The sequence below is a fragment of the Muntiacus reevesi genome, chromosome 4 (assembly GCF_963930625.1).
Source record: "Muntiacus reevesi chromosome 4, mMunRee1.1, whole genome shotgun sequence".
NCBI classification, from domain to species: domain Eukaryota; kingdom Metazoa; phylum Chordata; class Mammalia; order Artiodactyla; family Cervidae; genus Muntiacus; species Muntiacus reevesi.
In genome coordinates this window covers 1,474,991-1,494,685 of record NC_089252.1, presented here as the reverse complement: position 1 = coordinate 1,494,685, position 19,695 = coordinate 1,474,991, and the positions used below count along the sequence as shown (strand labels likewise).

General features: G+C 40.1%; 1 protein-coding gene and 1 non-coding gene across 2 annotated transcripts in view; one reads left to right on the top strand and one right to left on the bottom strand.

Moving 5' to 3' along the window:
* Positions 1-19,695, top strand: part of ATP9B (ATPase phospholipid transporting 9B (putative)) — a 153,259-nt gene that overhangs the window by 16,094 nt on the left and 117,470 nt on the right. Inside the window, exons 3-5 of the mRNA XM_065932271.1 lie at positions 7,692-7,842; positions 12,032-12,145; positions 13,180-13,288. Coding sequence (XP_065788343.1) covers positions 7,692-7,842; positions 12,032-12,145; positions 13,180-13,288 — 374 coding nt within the window. The remainder of the gene's footprint in view (positions 1-7,691; positions 7,843-12,031; positions 12,146-13,179; positions 13,289-19,695) is intronic.
* On the bottom strand, positions 6,500-6,606 carry LOC136168044 (U6 spliceosomal RNA). Its single transcript, XR_010663207.1, has one exon. It is a non-coding gene; the product is annotated as a U6 spliceosomal RNA (small nuclear RNA).

Here is a 19,695-nt window from a genome sequence, read left to right as displayed (position 1 = left end):
TAGGCATGTGGCATAGGTCTGTGACCAGGAAAGGTGGGGGGGGGGGGTACCTTGGGGAAAAGGACAGTTTTGGAAAGGAAGGCTTATACTCCTTTTTTTAGGCGACAGAAAAAATAGGGGAGGAACAGTGAAATAATGTTGGTTGGAGAAGATGACTTTTATCCTTGATTGGGACCATTAGTTCATTTAAGTGAAAAGGTATCTGGGATACAGATGAGGACTAAAAAAAAGAGAAAGTTGGCCATGTTTGATAGAGATCATCAGTAATCAACAAAGGAAGGTCAATATTCATGCATTTGTATCAAACCTTGCATAATTTTATTACTGTTTGTCCATCAGGGAGAGGCTTGGCCATTACAACACCAGCTGTGGAAGTGTGGGGGTGGTTACGGTGGGAATGGTGACCAGTGTTGTCGGTTGAGGAGACAGCTGCAGTGGATGGGTTTGGGTGGCACGTTTGATGATGTGGCCTGTGTTCTTCATTAGCGTGGGGTGGAGAAGGGAGTTGGACTCGACCCCATGGTGCCATCTGAGGTACGTGTTCTCACCATGGTTGAAGCCAAGAACTGGAAGAGTCCCTGTCATGAGAGTTAAGGGGAAACCTAGGGGTTGAAGAAGAGTCTAACTTGACTAGCCAGAGCCCTCCTCCCTCTTTGCTCCATGGCCTGGGGCAAGTGCCATGACACTGCCTTGTGGTCTCAGGGCAGTAGGTCCTGATTTGCCACCTTCCAGGAGAGAACACCTCCCAAAGAAATCCTGAAGTGGACATGAGTGTCTGTGGTACGTAGAGGATACCTGGGTGACAGTGTTTCTGAAGACTGAGGACGTGGGGACAGACACGGACAGACAGAAAGCTGTGAGGACATAATGTGGTCACGTGTCTACAGTGGGGCTCCACAATGGCAGCCTGTGCTGTAGAAATGGTGACTTACCATCCTGGTCAGATATTTGCCAGGAATTGTGAGCATTAACAACACTGAATACACTGTTGAGTTATTTTTGGTCTCTTACAAGGTTTTGTTTTTACCAAATGGAACATAGGCAAATTTTGGATTTCACTTATAGTATTCCTTTTCTTACTGAAGATGTATTTGAAAATATAGATGTTAGCAGCAAAAATAACCATGTTTTGGGAAAATTAAAACAGCCGAGTAACATACACTCCACATGTATGTAGTCTTTGTCTTAAGAAATGGTGATCAAGTGGGCACAGCTGACTGAGCCATCGTAGCGGCCTTACTCGTGAGTGTCTCTTTCCATGTGAACCGGAGTGACCTGAGACGGGGCCATGCTTCGTGTTCAGTAGACACCTACTGCACTAGGAAATCCTTACAGAAGTTAAAACAACCTTACAGGACAAAGTTTATAGTTAGCAACTTACATTGGTCTTATTTTCTTTATTTCTTACAGATTTCCAGTTTTGAATATTCATTAACCTTTTTGTTTACTAAATACCAGAGATTATAACTCGTATGCTTGGGGCTTCCCTGGTAGCTCAGACGGTAAAGAAGCTACCTGCAGTGCAGGAGACCTGGGTTTGATCACTGACTTGGGAAGATCCCCTGGAGAAGGAAATGGCTACCCACTCCAGTATTCTTGCCTGGGGAATTCCATGGATAGAGGAGCCTGGCAGGCTACAGTCCATAGGTTGCAAAGAGTTGGACACAACTGAGTGACTAACCCAATGACAAGACATTATAAAATTGTGTTACTAAAATTATTAGGTGATGGATCAAAAAGTAGAAGTTGTGTAAAATTAGTTTAATTGCAGAAGAAAATGTTAGTGAATATTGTAGTAAAGGTAGCAAATAATATTAGTGCGTTCTAGATAGTTCTGTGTGTTTTTACTTGTAGATTCTGTGACTAGTAAGGCTTACTTTAAAATTCTTCAGGGATTGAGTCGGCTTTAATTTCTTCATAGCTTAAGATCTGCCTTCTCATTTTTATTATTTGGCAAAAATTCCAACTCTGACAAATTTGATTCTGAAAATTTTTTTCTGTGATCTGTCTTCTAAATGTTTGAGTGTCCTCCACATGAGTTACTATGATGCACTCAGATGTGTAGTTCTGGGGGTGGAAGTGGAGCAGTAATGCCTTTCCCAGGAGATTTACATTTCACTCCCTATCCATTTCACTCCATTTGTCCCATGAAAGTGGCATTTCCATATGAAGGGGCCGGTATCAAATGCTGGGATTATTCCTGGATCTCAGTGGCCTCTACCCTCTCAGTTAACCTGCAGCACGTTTGGAGTGCAGAAGCGTGGGAAAATGCAAATCTTTCTGGAGGGCACGACTGCCGGGTTACTTCTGGCTTGGTGACCGAAGATACTTGATGGATGGAATATTTATTTATTGATTCAGGAAGCTCTAAATTTTTGGAAGTTACCTAATTATGGTCACTTAAAATTTTAGAAGCCGGGATCTTGGTATGTAGATGCTTTATTTAATATTGGAGTACTACTTTGATTGTAGAGGCATCTGTGAAAAGTTACTAATCCTAAAATGTTTTAAGTAAAAAGGATACTTTGTGCATTACTGAATTTTGTTTCAATTTGCATATAAATAGGAAAGTGTCTTCAGAGTGATGAGTCATTGAGGCAGCCTTCTGTGCCCCTGCCCTTGTTCTGGGTGCAGGCTCCTGGCTTCTTCCAGGGGCAACTCTCTGCTGCTCCTTCTCACTCACCAGTATTTACCAGTGTATGTTACTCTTGTTTCTTGGCCTTCAAAAACTGCTCATGTTTACTTTCTGCCTTAGCTCTATAACTCCCTAAGACTTACAAGTACTTTTTAATTACAAGTATTTTCTTTACTTGGTAGCACCTGTCTCTCTGTCTTCTGTCTGCATAATCCAGTGGCAGTTCTGGAAGCGCCCCAGGCTTTTGTGCATTTATTTAATCTTGCGACGCCACTGGACTTCACCAGTTCAGTTCAGTCACTCAGTCGTGTCTGACTCTTTGTGACCCCATTGACTGCAGCATGCCAGGCCTCCCTGTCCATCACCAACTCCCAGAGTTTACTCAGACTCATGTCCATTGAGTCAGTGATGCCATCCAACCATCTCATCCTCTGTCCTCCCCTTCTCCTCCCACCTTCATTCAGTCTTTCCCAGCATCAGGGTCTTTTCAAAAGAGTCAGTTCTTTGCATTAAGTGGCCAAAATATTGGAGTTTCAGCATCAACATCAGTCCTTCCAGTGAATATTCAGGACTGATCTCCTCTAGGATTGACTGGTTGGATCTCCTTGCAGTGCAAGGGACTTTAAAGAGTCTTCTCCAATGCCACAGTTCAAAAGCCTCAGTTCTTTGGCGCTCAGCTTTCTTTATAGTCCAGTTCTCACATCCATACATGAATACTGGAAAAACCATAGCCTTGACTAGACAGACCTTTGTTGGCAAAGTAATATCTCTGCTTTTTAATATACTGTCTAGGTTGGTCATAACTTTTCTTCCAAGGAGTAGGCCTCTTTTAATTTCATGGCTGCAGTCACCATCTGCAGTGATTTTGGAGCCCCCAAAAATAAAGTCTCACTGTTTCCATTGTTTCCCCATCTATTTGTCACGAAGTGATGGGACCAGATGCCATGATGTTAGTTTTTTGAATGTTGAACTTTAAGCCAGCTTTTTCACTCCTCTTTCACTTTCAAGAGGCTCTTTAGTTCTTCTTAGCTTTCTGCCATAAGGGTGGTGTCATCTGCATATCTGAGGTTATTGATATTTCTCCTGGCAATCTTGATTCCAGCTTGTGCATCATCCAGCCCAGCGTTTCTCATTACGTACTCTGCATATAAGTTAAATAAGCAGAATGACAATATACAACCTTGACGTACTCCTTTCCCAATTTGGAACCAGTCTGTTGTTCCATGTGCAGTTCCAACTGTTGCTTCCTGACCTTCATACAGATTTCTCAACAGGCAGGTCAGGTGGTCTAGTATTCCCATCTCTTTAAGAATTTTCCACAGTTTGTTGTGATCCACATAGTCAAAGGCTTTGGTGTAGTCAGTAAAGCAGGAATAGATGTTTTTCTGGAACTCTCTTGCTTTTTCAATGATCCAGTGGAAGTTGGCAATTTGATCTCTGGTTCCTCTGCCTTTTCTAAAACCAGCTTGAACATCTGGAAGTTTCACAGTTCACATACTGTTGAAGTCTGGCTTGGAGAATTTTGAGCATTACTTTACTACTGTGTGAGATGAGTGCAATTGTGCAGTAGTTTGAGCATTCTTTGGCATTGCCATTCTTTGGAATTGGAATGAAAACTGACATTTTCCAGTCCTGTGGCACTGCTAAGTTTTCCAAATTTCCTGTCATATTGAGTGCAGCACTTTTACAGCATCATCTTTTAGGATTTGAAATAGCTCAACTGGAATTCCATCACCTCCATTAGCTTTGTTCGTAGTGATGCTTCCTAAGGCCCACTTGATTTCACATTGCAGGATGTCTGACTGTAGGTGAGTGATCACACCATTGTGATTATCTGGGTCGTGAAGATCTTTTTTGTACAGTTCTTCTGTGTATACTTGCCACCTCTTCTTAATATCTTCTGCTTCTGTTAGGTCCATACCATTTCTATCTTTTATTGAGCCCATCTTTGCATGAAATGTTCCCTTGGTATCTCTAGTTTTCTTGAAGAGATCTCTTAGTCTTTTTCATTCTGTTGTTTTCCTCTATTTCTTTTCATTGATCACTGAGGATGGCTTTCTTATTTCTCCTTGCTATTCTTTGGAACTCTGCATTCAAATGGGTATATCGTTCCTTTTCTCCTTTGCTTTTTACTTCTCTTCTTTTCACAACTATTTGTAAGGCCTCCTCAGACAGCCATTTTGCTTTTTTGCATTTCTTTTCCGTGGGGATGATCTTGATCCCTGTCTCCTGTACAATGTCACAAACCTCCATCCATAGTTCATCAGGCACTCTGTCTATCAGATCTAATCCCTTGCATCTATTTCTCACTTTCACTGTGTAATCATAAGGGATTTGATTTAGGTCATACCTGAATGGTCTAGTGGTTTTCCCTACTTTCTTCAATTTAAGTCTGAATTTGGCAGTAAGGAGTTCATGATCTGAGCCACAGTCAGCTCCTGGTCTTATTTTTGCTGACTGTATAGAGCTTCTCCATCTTTGGCTGCAAAGAATATAATCAATCTGATTTCGGTATTGACCATCTGGTGATGTCCATGTGTAGAATCTTCTCTTGTGGTGTTGGAAGAGGGTGTTTCCTATGACCAGTGCGGCGTTCTCTTGGTAAAACTCTTATTAGCCTTTGCCCTGCTTCGTTTTGTACTGTTTGCCTATTAACCAGGTGTTTCTTGACTTCCTAGTTTTGTGTTTCAGTCTCCTATAATGAAAAGGACATCTTTTGGGGGTGTTAGTTCTAGAAGGTCTTATAGGTCTTCATAGAACCATTCAGCTTCAGCTTCTTCCGCATTACTGATTGGGTCATAGACTTGGATTACCGTGATATTGAATGGTTTGCCTTGAATACGAACAGAGATCACTCTGTCCCTGCATTTCAGACTCTTTTGTTGACTATGATGGCTACTCCATTTCTTCTAAGGGATTCTTGCCCACAGTAGTAGATATAATGTTAAATTCACCCATTCCAGTCCGTTTTAGTTTGCTGATTCCTAATATGTTGAAGTTCACTCTTGCCATCTCATTTTTGACATCTCTTGGACTTCATAGCGACTCCCTAACCACCACTTTTTCACTATTAGTAGCAGAGTGTTATGAATAATTTAGTTACATTTTGGAAGTCTAGGATCCTTAATTTTTTCTGTACAGGGTTATTGAGAAAAAATAAACTGTTGAATATGTGCTTTTGGCCTTTGGTATTTAATTTAGAGTTTATAGACTACGACAGTTGAGAAGTTACTAGGATATTAATTTCATGTGCTGCTGATCGTGGTGTCGATACTGAGGTTTTTTTCTAGTAGATGTTTACAGTGTCATGTGACGAAGACAGTGGTTTTACATTTATAGAGCCTTTTACCGGTAGACCATGTTGATACCAGCATAAACTCTGGAAAATCCACATTTTTTCAGTGACCACAGGGTCACGAAGAGTCAAGACACGACTGAGCGACTGAAGTGAACTATAAGGTTAGAGAGCTAAAAACAGGAGGCTAAAAACACATGTTCAGTGGTTTATTTTTTCTCTATAACTCTGTATAGTAAAAAACTAAGGTTGCTAGACTTCCAACATGTAAGTAAATTATTTGTGACACTCTGCTACTAATAGTGAAAAACTTGGAGTTAGGGAACCTCTATGAAGTCATCTGTGACATCACAAGGTCCACGGTGAGGTCCTGGCACAAGGCCTGCCTCCCTCAGGGAAGCACTGAGCTCTTTGATTTCTTCCAGACCTAAGGTTTTCTGAGCACAGCCAGGAACTTGGTGGATATTCAGGAGGAATAAACTGATTGCAATTTAAACACCTAGTGTATTCCCTCATACAGCACATCTAAGTGTTTTGTGTTAGACAGTGGTTTCTTTTTTTTTTCTTTTTTAAATGTGGTACCCTTCATGAATCTGCATGTTATCCTTGCTCAGGGGTCATGCTAACCTTTTCTGTATCATTCCAGTTTTAGCATGTGTGCTGCTGAAGTGGGCACTGTAAAGTGATGTTAAAAGAATAACCTCAGAATGATTGGAGTAGAGGGAAGACATGCAGTGAATTTGAACGAAGTCCAGTTATGTCACCCTCATTTCATTGTCATACCTTTTAAGACTGGTATTGTCGTGTTAACTTTGTCACAGAGTGAAGTTAGGCATGTCTGCCGCCTCCTCTTGGTTGGTGGTTCTATTCTAATCTTGGCTTCAACTTCCCTTCCCTAAATAAACCATTGTGAGTCTTTCTCTACATTTTGGAAATTTTAATTAAACTGAATTGTTAATACTGAAGTTCAAATTCATGATTATTTTATGCTTAATAAAGATGAATTTGATATCTTTTCATCATTTTCTGAAGTATTTTAAGAAAAATTCTCCCACTAGAAGCTTTATACGCTCTACTCAAATGCAGTGGTTGAGCAGAGGAAAGGGACGTCTAGGAAGGGGTCGAGTTAGTACCCTGGGAGCCCTGGCACTGTTGGAGCAACAGGGTAGATTTAGCATCAAAATCTGCACCTCACAGTTGAAGGTAGCTATCTGAAAATACAGTCAGGCATTTACTACAATTTGAATAGTCCATTAAATGTTGGTATCCTTTCAGAACATTACATTGAGTCATAAGTCTTAATTTTATGTTAATACTACTAGAAAAGTCATCTTTTAAAGGAGGAAAAAAGTGACTACCTAAGACAAGACGAGGGTGGTTACATTTTAATTAATTGACATCTAAGAGCCTTTGTCAGAATCACCCAGTGGTGTATTGAGAAGTAGTGACTCTTTCCTCAGTATATGTGGCATTGACTGCTTCAGAATGTTAATGGTTTTATTTTGCCAGTGAGTCTAAACAGGGAAGGTAATCTCCATGAGGTTCCTGGAGTCATCACAAACTTGTATAAGCTCTTTCAGTACTTTTATGTCAAATTTAAATTAGTATAGCTGACCCATTTTAAGAAATCCCTTACTACTTAACAGTAGATAAGCCATTGGTGTCTTGTAAATACAGAAACAATATTGGCTCTAGATATTTAGAATTAATTGTAAAACATCTAGAAAAGCATACACAATATGTATCTTTTGTTTCATGCAGTTGCTGTGATTGGCTGATAAATATTTGTCAAAGAAAGAGAGAATTGAAAGCTCGTACTGTGTGGCTTGGATGTCCGGAAAAGTGTGAAGAAAAACATCCCAGAAATTCTATAAAAAATCAGAAATATAATATATTTACCTTTATACCTGGGGTAAGATTGTTAAATTCTTGAAAATGCACTGGATATTGGAGATTACTAACTTTGTTCTCATTTTTTTTTCTCTCATTAATTCTATCATATCCAAATCAGAGACCTTTGAACCATGGGTGTTCAAATAATTGTGAAATAATTCATATACTTCTCTTCTTTTTTTGTTTTCATGTATGTTATTAATAGCCACATAGTAGAGTTCAACTCAAGAAAATTTATAGTCTGATTATTGCCTTCAGTTCCAGATAACCATCACATTTATATAATTGTAGAAATAATCAAATAAAGGTAAATAAAATTACCAGAAAATAAGTCATAAACTTTGACTGGGAATTTGTTTGGAGGGAAATGTTGAGTGTATATAACGTTTAAAGCCTGCTAAGGCTGTCACTCAAGCGCATTTCTGGCTCAGTCTCTTTGGCGTCTCTGGGTCCTACTGCACACTAGGTTTGTTTGAGCCCTCTGAGCGTCTCTGTTGGGTAAGGGGTTTGATTCTAAATGTGATTTCACTCCTCCTGCCGTCTTGCTGGCGCTTCTCCTTTGCCCTTGGACGTGGGGTATCTTTTTAGTGGGATCCAACATTCTCCAGTCGACAGTTGTTCAGCAGGGAGTTGTAGTTTTAAGAGTTCTCGCAAGAGAAGAAGATGAGCCTCTTGATGAAAGTGAAAGAGAAGAGTGAAAAAGTTGGCTTAAAACTCAACATTCAGAAAACTAAGATCATGGCATCCAGTCCCATCACTTCATGGCAATAGATGGAGAAACAGTGGCAGACTTTATTTTTTTAGGCTCCAAAGTCACTGCAGATGGTGACTGCAGCCATGAATTTAAAAGATGCTTGCTCCTTGGAAGAAAGTTTATGACCAACCTAGACAGCATATTAAAAAGCAGTGACATTACTTTGCCAATAAAAGTCCGTCTAGTCAAGGCAATAGTTTTTCCAGTATTCATGTATGGATGTAAGAGTTGGACTATGAAGAAAGCTGAGCACTGAAGAATTGATGCTTTTGAACTGTGGTGTTGGAGAAGACTCTTGAGAGTCCCTCGGACTGCAAGGAGATCCAACCAGTCCATTCTGAAGGAGATCAGTCCTGGGTGTTCATTGCAAGGACTGATGCTGCAGCTGAAATCCAGTTCTTTGACCACCTGATGCGAAGAATTGACTCTTTTGAAAAGACCCTGATGCTGAGAAAGATTGAAGGTGGGAGGAGAAGGGGACGACAGAGGCTGAGATGGTTGGATGGCATCACTGACTCAATGGGCATGAGTTTGAGTAAACTCCGGGACTTGGTGATGGACAGGGAGGCCTGGCGTGCTGCAGTCCATGGGGTTGCAAAGAATCAGACACAACTTAGTGACTGCACTGAACTGATGAAGTCCAGTGGCGTCGCAATCAAAGTAAAATAACTTTTTACACAAACATGACTGAGTAACAAAATATCTATAAGCACTTTTAGATTTATTTTCTACTTCACATTATACATTTCAGGCCTTGTTTTGTTATTATATCAGTAGTTATCTTTAATTAGGTATTATGCTAAATTTAAATTCTGAAATTTAAATATTTATTACTTTTTGTTGTTGCCAATGATATTTTTGTCTTAAATTATAAAGCTGAGATTATATGTATTTAGAATAGTTGATTTATTTTTGCCTCATTCCCTATTTTAATAGATTTATTTATCTTTCTAAAGGCGAAAGAAAGCTGGTGCTGATTATTTTTCCATTATCGAAGTTTTTAACACATTTTAAGTATTAGGTCTTAGGCTCTTTTGCAAAAAATACTCAATTGTGTGAAATGAGGGCTGCTTTAGCTTTCATGTTTTTATTTAAATAACCATGCTGACTTTATATTGGGCATTGATTAGCATCACTATCCGCCCAAATCCATCCAATAGTTGTCAGATGCTTGATGTCTAATATGCTTCTTTATTAAAACACACAAAGCTAATGCCTCCATAGTTAAAAGACTGCTCTTTTGTCAGGACAATAAAATGTAACCTGTCTTCCAGGCAGATAAATATCCTTATCTTTATTGAATGAAGCTACTGTTTTCTCCTTAGGTTTAAATTATTAAATACTCCCAGATTGGCTAAATAACTGTACATTTTCCTGACGCCCTCTGCGTTCACTCAGCAAACAATAGAGTCTTGATTACAGTGTCCAGGGTGAGCAGTGCCCCTTAATTTTGATCCCAAGGGAGTTCATGCAACCTTCAGGATGGTTGTCCTAAAGAGACCTGTTGATGTGTCTGTACTACTGTTACCGTGGGAATGACTTTTTCCTTAGATTATCTCTTAAATTAGTCTTTTCATCTAAAATGTAGTATTTTAGAAACATTTGGTAATTGCACAGTAGGAATTCTATGCCATTTTTAGCACAAATGGCAATTTCTGAATTGCTAATAGATATAATTTATGCTAACTGAGATTTTAAAGAAATCACTGAGGAAAAAGAGAGCTTTCTTTCCTGCTGAGATTAATTTATGAAATGATTCAAAACATTTTAGACAGCAATTGAATGTGATTATAAATATAAACATGTTATCAATGTAACTGATTTTTCAGTCACACACATAATTGTGTGATGATGTATACAGCTTCATTATATAAAAACTGTGATTCTAGCCTCTTTAAGTCAACAATAAGTACTTAACCCATTGCTCTGCCCTTGTTAAAATTTGCATGCCTTCCAAGTTGTATTTAAAAGTGGCATCCAAGGAGATTTTGATTTACAATTTGCAAGTTTGTAAGTTTTATTATGATTGTAGTGTGCTATTTAAGGTATTCCCATCTATAAACACAAGTTTTCTTCCATTTTGATTTTCAATTTAAATCTAATAAGTGAGGCATTTTTGGATAGAAGTCTGTTAATATACTAGATCTTGGATTTTCTTAAGGATTATTCTGTTTGAATTAAGAAACAAAGATGAAAATATAGGATTTGCATTCCTAAAAGATGTTATTGAATGATGATTTTAATTTAGTTTATATTTGAAAATATTGTTTAAAATCAACTACCAAGAGACTATAAAGAAATACAGGTAGTTTTCTTCATAAAAATTGGTGTGTAATTTACATATTTTTATGTGTTTTCATTTCTTATACTTTGAGGGAAGTAAATGCAAGAGATTAGTGTTTTTATGTGTGTGAATGCATACCTATAGATGATTTGCTTATTCACTGGATCTTTTTGAAGCTACCTAATGTTCACATTCAGAAAATGTAGCTGTCATGTTTGAGTGTTTCAGTTCAGTTCAGTCGCTCAGTCGTGTCCAACTCTTTGCAACCCCATGAATTGCAGCACACCAGGCCTCCCTGTCCATCACCAACTCCTGGAGTTTACTCAGACTCAAGTCCATTGAGTTGGTGATGCCATCCAGCCATCTCCTCCTCTGTCATCCCCTCCTCCTCCTCCTGCCCCCAGTCCCTCCCAACATCAGGGTCTCTTCTAGTGAGTCAACTCTTCGCATCAGGTGGCCAAAGTATTGGACTTTCAGCTTCAACATCCGTCCTTCCAATGAACACCCAGGACTGATCTCTTTTAGGATGGACTGGTTGGATCTCCTTGCAGTCCAAGGGACTCTCAAGAGTCTTCTCCAGCCCCACAGTTCAAAAGCATCAATTTTTCGGCGCTCAGCTTTCTTCACAGTCCAAGTCTCACATCCATACATGACCACTGGAAAAACCATAGCCTTGACTAGATGGACTTTTTTTGGCAAAGTAATGTCTGTGCTTTTTAATATGCTATCTAGGTTGGTCATAACTTTTCCTTCCACTTCATAAATATAGGGTTGCACCACTTTCCCAAAAGATTTTCTGAATTTATGACTTACTAACATTGGGAACGTTTTCCTGTGTGTCTTGAGTGATATAAATGTAAAGATTTATGAAAGATAAATGTGGAAAACTGAAAGACTACATACAAGGAAACAGAAAACCAAAAGGTTTAACATATTTGAAAGTTCTAACTCTTTTTTTCAGTTTATTTAAAATATAATTTGAGGTAATCTTAGCTCTTTTCTGTGATTTAGTTATTGGAAAGCCATTGTCAAAATTAAGTTTATTGTGACTCGGCATATTCTCACTGTTAGTGGAAATATAGTTAGTTATTATGCTGATTTTAATTATTTAAGGTTTGAAAGATTTTTCTTGAAGAGATTATATTGATTTTTTTTTCTTTTTCTTTTTAGGTTTTATATGAACAATTCAAGTTTTTCTTGAATCTCTATTTTCTGATAGTATCCTGCTCACAGTTTGTACCAGCATTGAAAATAGGGTATCTCTACACCTACTGGGCTCCTCTGGTAAAAAGAAAAGATTTTGAAATTAAGTTAAATCATTAAGTATTTAGAATACAATTTTAAGAGTTCAGGTGATTAAAAGATAAATTGATCAGATTTTTGAAATGTGACATTGTTGCTCTGTGTCACTGCACTTTGTTAAAGGGTTTCTAGAGTCCTCTGCCACGACTAAGCAACTTCACTTTCACCTTTCACTTTCATGCACTGGAGAAGGAAATGGCAACCCATTCCAGTGTTTTTGCCAGGAGAATCCCAGGGACGGGGGAGCCTTGGTGGGCTGCCGTCTCTGGGGTCGCACAGAGTGGGACGCGACTGAAGGGACGTGGCAGTAGCAGCAGCAGCAGCAGAGTCCTCTGCAGCCCTCCAGCTACGTCAGCTGAAGATATTACGAGCACTTTTGCTGGCGGGGCTGGGGCCTCTCTTGGGCCCCAGGGGGGCAGCTCCGTGTCCCAGCCCAGCTCCCTCCTGTGCTGGGAGAGAGCAGGCGCCGTGTGCAGAGGAGGTGTCGGGCAGAGGGCACAGCAGTTGCAGTTGCACGAGGTCCTCGCGTTCTGCTGGAGTGTGTGGACATGTGGCTGTGGTGGGCGGGCCCCACAGGAGTGGTGGGCTATTGGGTTTCCTGAGTGGGATGCAGCCTGTGTCTGTGTGTGCACGGGTCACTTGATGGGGTGCCCTCAGGCTGACCCCGAAGTCCTAACCAGCCACACAACTGTGCAGAGGATACACAGGCGACTTCTGCTTCTTTGTTTTCTCTCTTTTCTCCTCACTGGAGGTAATTTCCTGATGTTTAACTTGAAGTACATATTAAGATGTGAGTTTTAAAACTTTTTTTGGGTCAGTGAGAATTGTAAATCTTATTCTGTGCATTACTCTGTTCCTTTTGTAGTGTTTATTTTTGTCATTTTTTGTTTTCATTTATTGTATGCTTTACAACTAGTATAAATTGAAGGAAAAACATAAAACTAAATAGTAAAAGAATTTCTCCTTTTTTGTTAAAGTCCAATTTTCTCAAATACTATGTTTTATTTTGTTTAAAGGGGTTTGTCTTGGCTGTTACTATCATGAGAGAAGCAGTTGATGAGTTTCGGCGTTTCCAGCGAGACAAGGAAGTAAACTCACAACTGTACAGCAAGCTTACAGTAAGAGGTGAGCAAGACACTTTTAATCCAGTTTACCATTGGTTCATGTGATCATCATTCTAGAATGAGCATAAATGCAAGAAAACATCTTAGTTTTGTTACTGAAAATAGTATTATGCAGTTACATGTTACCTAATTAATTTTCCTGTGATAATATGATGCATATGATTTCAGGATAGATTTTTATTCTCTCAATGCTTGAATGTATGTATGTATATATGAATATAAATGTATACACATGCCCTTAAACACATGCATGCACATGTCCGTATACAGGTGTGTGGTGTATATATATATCTATATATATATATGCTTATATATAAATATATGCTCTGTTACAGTTTGTATAGAATACTTGTGTACTAGACACGTGAAACCCAACTTATGTATACACATTGTAAAGCATAGCATCATCTCATTTAAAGTCTCTCTTTGCAGTCTATTTTAAACACAGTCATCAAGACCAGACATCTGGTCCCATGGCCTGAAACTGTACTTGGGAAATAGGACTTTGAGCACCTGAAACAAATGTTGAGATCCAACATGGAAACCGACGTGTGCTGGTTTCCCCACACCCTTCACTTGGGCTTGCACCCTTGTCTGGTTTATGTGTTAAGAGTTGTTTATTTGGTTTTCAGTCTACTGTAGAAAAGAGGCAGTGTGATAGGGAGAGAATGTGTAAAGCTATTATGATAAGCATGAGGACAGGAAAAGGTGCCAGAGAGAAACTCCATGAAGATTCATAGCACCTCAGAGCCTGTCTGAAAGTGGAGTTCAGAGTGGAGCAGGTTTTTGTCCCTTGTTGGATATATATGATTTGGAACTATGTTGTCTCGTCCTGTGGGTTGTATTTTTTCTTTCTTGATGGTGTTCCCTGATGCACAAAAGTTTTTATTTTCATTAAGTCCCAAGTTCATCTGTTTTTTTTTTCTTTTGTTGCTTATATTTTGAGGTTGTATCTAAGAAATAGTTTGCCAACCCAAAGTTGCAAAGATCTACTTCCATGTTTTCTTTTAGGAATTTTATAGTTTGAGCTCTTACATTCAGGTGTATGACCCATTTACATTTTGTATATGGTGTCTCCTCACATTCTTTTGCATGTGAATACCAAGTTGTCCCAGTATCATTTGTTGAAAATATTATGCTTTCTTAATTGAATTGAAAAATTAATTATTAAAAAGGTTTGATGCTTTAAATATTGGCATAAAAAAGAAGGTAAGCTTTAGTTTTGGGAAAAAGACTATCCAGAATGGCCAGGTAAATTAGGTATAATTTTGGCTCATCTGTTTTAGAATACAGTGTAGATCTTGGCTTATGTTTTCTATTGTTTTATATTGTGGAATTTGGGCTGAGCAGAGATTTGTTTCTGTGCACTGATTGTATCATTCACAAACGAACAGTGCAGTGACGTCAGTAAAATGAAGAGTAGGCAGCTCCACAGTTCAGTCAGGACCTGGCAGAGCTAACTTGTCAGAACTCTGAAAAATGTCAGCAGCATCTAGGGGATTATTGAATCCAGGAAGAGGCCACTTGAAAATAGTAGGAAAGCTCTTTGGTATTTTCACGTGCCCCTGCTCTACCCTGTCCCCGTCACCGCACCCTCCTTGAAGATGGCAATAGCCAGACCCTAATTTGGGACTCTGGATGCTGACAGTTAGCTCTGCCAGGTCCTGAAGAGTGCAGAGCAGAACTTATTTGTGGTGAATCGTTTTTGTCTGTCTAACCCGTGTGGGGGCTGCCTAAAGGACTGACCCAGTTGGCTTGTCTGTCTCTCACCTAACCTGCAACTCTGGGCAGGAAAGCTAGAAAGCTGCAGGCGTTTCTTAATTGTGTAGGCTGGGGTCCAGCTGCAGCGGCCGGGCAGAGATCACAGCCGGGCTCACACACTAGCTGTCACAGCCAGGCAGGAAGAATCGGGAGGGGATCTGAAGTGCCCGTGTTGGCCCGGGGCAGGGCTGGGGAGGGGTTTGAAAGTCACGCTCAAGGCTGGATGCAGGCTCAGGGCAGGCAGAAGCGAAGGCTGAGGTGAAGCTGAGACCAGGGCTCCCTCACGGAACCATGGTCTGCAGAGGCTGTGAGCAGCTGTGCCTGCTCCTGTCTTCGTCCTTGCTCCCTTCGCTTCCTCCCTCCACCACCTCCTTTTTCCTCACATGCAAGATCTCTTTCAAACACTGGTTGAATATAAGCTAAAGTAAGAAAGACTTGAGAGACCACATGTGACAAAGAATACATGCTTTACAAAAATAGTTTAGAAAAGTCACTAGATATACATGGCTACAGCATATACTAAGCAGCAAAACAAACCCAAAGGGGGAAATATTTAATTTCCTGAGTTAGCAGATGATAATACTCAAAATGTCTGGGTTTCCACCAAAAATTACAGAGAATGCGTTTCACAGAAGACATTAACAAAAACTGTCTCTGAGGAAGCCCAGACATTGCACTTTCTAGACAGACATGAACCTCATCCACCTCAGTTATGTTCTGAAGCTAAGGGAGATAGTGGACAGATGCTGAAAGATACCAGAACAGTGTGTTGGCAGATAGAGCATATCTGTAAAGGTATGTCAGTATTTAAAAAAAGCAAGAAATTCTGGTACTGAAAAATACAGTAAATGAAAGAGAAACTCACTAGAGACTTTGAGTAGCAGAGTTGAGCTGGCAGGAGAAAGAATGAGCTGAGCCTTTGGTCCCGGAAAATGGTCCAGCCTGGGGAGCAGGGAGTAGAAAGAAGAGCAGTGAGAGGTCCTGAGAGGCTTATGGGGCAGCGTCAGGGGCACTGAGGTACCCAGTGGAGTGTGTGCTGAAAAAGAGATGGAGGATGTGAAGGGATATGGCCACTGACCCCCAGTTTTGACAAAAGATACAAATCTACACATTGAGGAGGTTCCCTGAAGCCCAGGAGGGTCAGAGTGGAGACCTACACCGAGACATAGCATCATCACATGGTCTAAACCCTGGGGCCACGAGCACAGCCTGTGAGCAGCTCGAGAGGCGGCTCCTCCAGGCAGGGTCCTCGGCATTGACATGCTGCGGGCTTCTCATCAGAAACCAGAGGGCAGAAGGAGTTGGAGAAGGGAAAACTGTCAGCAGAAATTCTGTATCTAGTAAAGCTGTCACTCAGAAGTGAAGGTGAAATGAAGACCTGCCCAGATAAATTTAGAATTAAGGATAGGAGCTCAAGCAGATGCACACACACCCCTGCTCATCACAGCACTACATAGGGTTGGCAGAAGGCAGTGATGTCAGTTGTCTGTCAGAGGATGAAGGTCGAGGGATTGATGGTCTCTTCATAGCCTGAAGTATTAGTCAGCTATAAAAGTTAATGAAAACTGATACGTGACAGAACGTGAATGAACCCTGAAAATGCTGTGCTGTGTGAGAGAAGCTGGGTACCAGAGGTGGTGGTGTATTGTGCGCTGTCGCTCTTGAAACTCACAGAGCAGGTAAGTTAATAGAGTGCAGGTGTGGCTGCAGGGAAGCAGGGGTGGGGCGCAGTCCTCAGTGGGTGAGGGCTTCTCTGGCAGTTGCGAGTGTTGTGGAACTTGGTAGAGTTGGTTGTATAGTACTTTGAATGTAGTAAATGCCACTGAATTATTTACCTTAAAGTGGCAGCTTTTATGTCCTTTTTATCTAAATTGGTATAAACTGTTAAGGAAGACAGACTGGTATATATCTTTTGTGTGGTTTAGTCACTCAGTCATGTCTGACTCTTTGCTACCCCATGGACTGTAGCCTGCCAGGCTCCTCCATCTATGGGATTTTCCAGGCAAGAATACTGGAGTGTGTTGCCATTGCCTTCTCCAGGGGACTTTCCCTACCCAGGGATCAAATCCGGGTCTCCCATGTTGCAGGCAGATTCTTTACCAACTGAGCCAACCAGGGAAGCATGTATCTTTTATAATTCTGTATTATTTGAACTCAAAATACTCAAACAATTTTACTAGTTTCATTTCAAATACAAATGAAAATTTACCTTTTTAAAAAAATTGGTTATCGTTGCCTGTGACCTGAGCAGTGGACATTTCACACATGGGTGACAGTCACGACACCTGGTGCTGATTGACGCCCGAGTGTGTCAGAGAAAGTGCCCCAGGCGGCTGGTGTTGTCACAGTGACAGTGAGTAGCCTGGGACTTGGGCAGAATGGTCTGCCCCGAGTGGCCATCCTTCTGGGTGGAGTTTGTGTTTGAACCTAGACCTGCTGACCTCAAGCCCAGTGTTCTTTCATTTGTGGCATGTTGCTTTCTGGTTGGTTATTCTGCTAAAGATGATAGGTAAGTAAAATTTAGAATGTTAAAGAAAATGGAGTTTATGCTTATTGCTGAGTACAGTTTAATATTTATTTTCTTATCAAGAATATTTGCTGCCTACTTAACTTCTAGTGTTTCACAGTTACCTGTTCTTTGAATGGCATTGATGGCTCTTTCCTCTGTGATTCACTGTAGTCTATTGTAGCATTTTTCAGCATTTGAACTTTTCTTGGGCTTCTCAAGCACATTCTTGTAGAAATACACTGAGAAAATTTTGTGTGTTGTATTTTTTTCTTTTGAAAAGGAAAACCACTTCCACTTGCTAACATCTTGAAGGCGCTGTGTTTGGAAGCAGAGAGTATTTTGACTGTGGCACATGATCTCAGTGAATACTGAATGGTTTTTAGTTTGCTCTTTATTTCATTGCCTCATAAACTGCTTTTCTTGTGTGGGAATTTTCCATACCTGTTGGCTTCCACCTTCCTTCCTGTCTCCTTGTTTGTGACTGCTTGTGTTATGCTTTATCTCCTAGTGAGCAGCAACAGAGGAGAGTCACAGAAGAAAGTAACGTAGACTTTCCTGCTTCTTTGCAGCTTTTGCAAAAATTCCTGATGAAGAAGTTTGAATTGTGTGGCCATTCTGCTTTTGGGTTCTTGGAATCAATGCTGGTTTTTTTTCCTGTTGCTAAGGAGTGGTTTGTAGACTGTGTACCTTGCTTGTCTTCTTCCAGTTGGCTAGTTCACAATTAATTTCCATATTTGTTTACTAAGTACCCACTGTGTGTCAGCTACCACAATAAGCTCATGAAATTCAAACGTGGATCTAATAAGCTTTTCACAGAGCTCATACAGTCTGTTTTCTAGCAGATGGGATCAACCCAGAAGTCTTTGTTTACTTGTTTGTGTTCTCAGCAGCCACAACTCAGCAGGGCTAAGTTGTGTTAGCCGTTTCCCAAATTTAAACCTAAAGCTAGCGTGGAACTTGATATTTAGAAACGAACTTGAATTAATTCTGTGCTGCTGCTGGCTCCTTCGTAAAGCTTGTGGTGATTGTTTTTTCCAGGATATCTTAGTTATTTCCTTCACTCATTCTGGCACTTTGTTGTTTAACATGTTTCAAACATAGGAGAGAGAGAAAATGTGACTGGAGGCTTGTGTAAATTACTTGTGTTTGTGTGTGTGAATGTGAGAGAGACCATTTGCTTATTTACTTGTTTCTTGTGATCCAGGTTCCTTGCCAAAAAGGAACCTTACCCGTGCAGAGTTCAGAAAGAGAAGATGTTCTTTATTCCTACATTTTTTGGCATCTTTGACTCAATATCAATACTGTGTTGTCTCATACTTGTTAACATTCTTACTTTGTTTTTTGTGCTCAAAAGATTTTTATGAAATGTCTCAATGAAATTTTCTCATCTTCTAGTGAAATTGATTCCATTTATCAATAATAATTTTTCCTTGAAAATCAAGAGATTTTAAATTCCTCTTTTGTGCCTTTTATGTCTATGCATTATGTCACTTTCACTAAGTCATCTTTCTTGTCTGTGTTCTGCATTTGAAAATAATTATTCCAGTATTCATTCAAGAATATTCAGCATGCATTATTTCATTTTGCTTCTACACTGATATTTATTAATCAGTTACTGTGTGTCAGACACAAACAAGCACTTCAGATTTATCACCTTATTTGTTTGGTTCTCTGTGACCATGTCATGGTAGACATGTACCTTCAGGACTGGGTACATGGGCAGGAGTGGATCTGTGTACTGATTTCCTGCATAAATGGTATTTTTCCTTAGGTCACCCCGAGAGGACCTGTATGAATTCTTTTCTTCATGATGTTAAACATTTAGCAGTTTTTTTTACATTGTTTGGAGGTTAGGGCCTGGAAACTATGGGACATAATTTGAAAGAATACTAGCGCCCACAGAGTGCCTTCTCACGCAGACCAGCGTGTGTGTGTGGATGTGGGGAGCATCCTCCCCACCCTCTGGAGTCTGGCTTGCTCTGCCGCTTTCTTTTTTTTTTTTTTTTTTTTAATTTTTTTTTTTTATTTTACAGTGGGTTTTGTCATACATTGATATGAATCAGCCATAGAGTTACACGAATTCCTCATCCCGGTCTCCCATCCCACCTCCCTCTCCACCCGATTCCTCTGGATCTTCC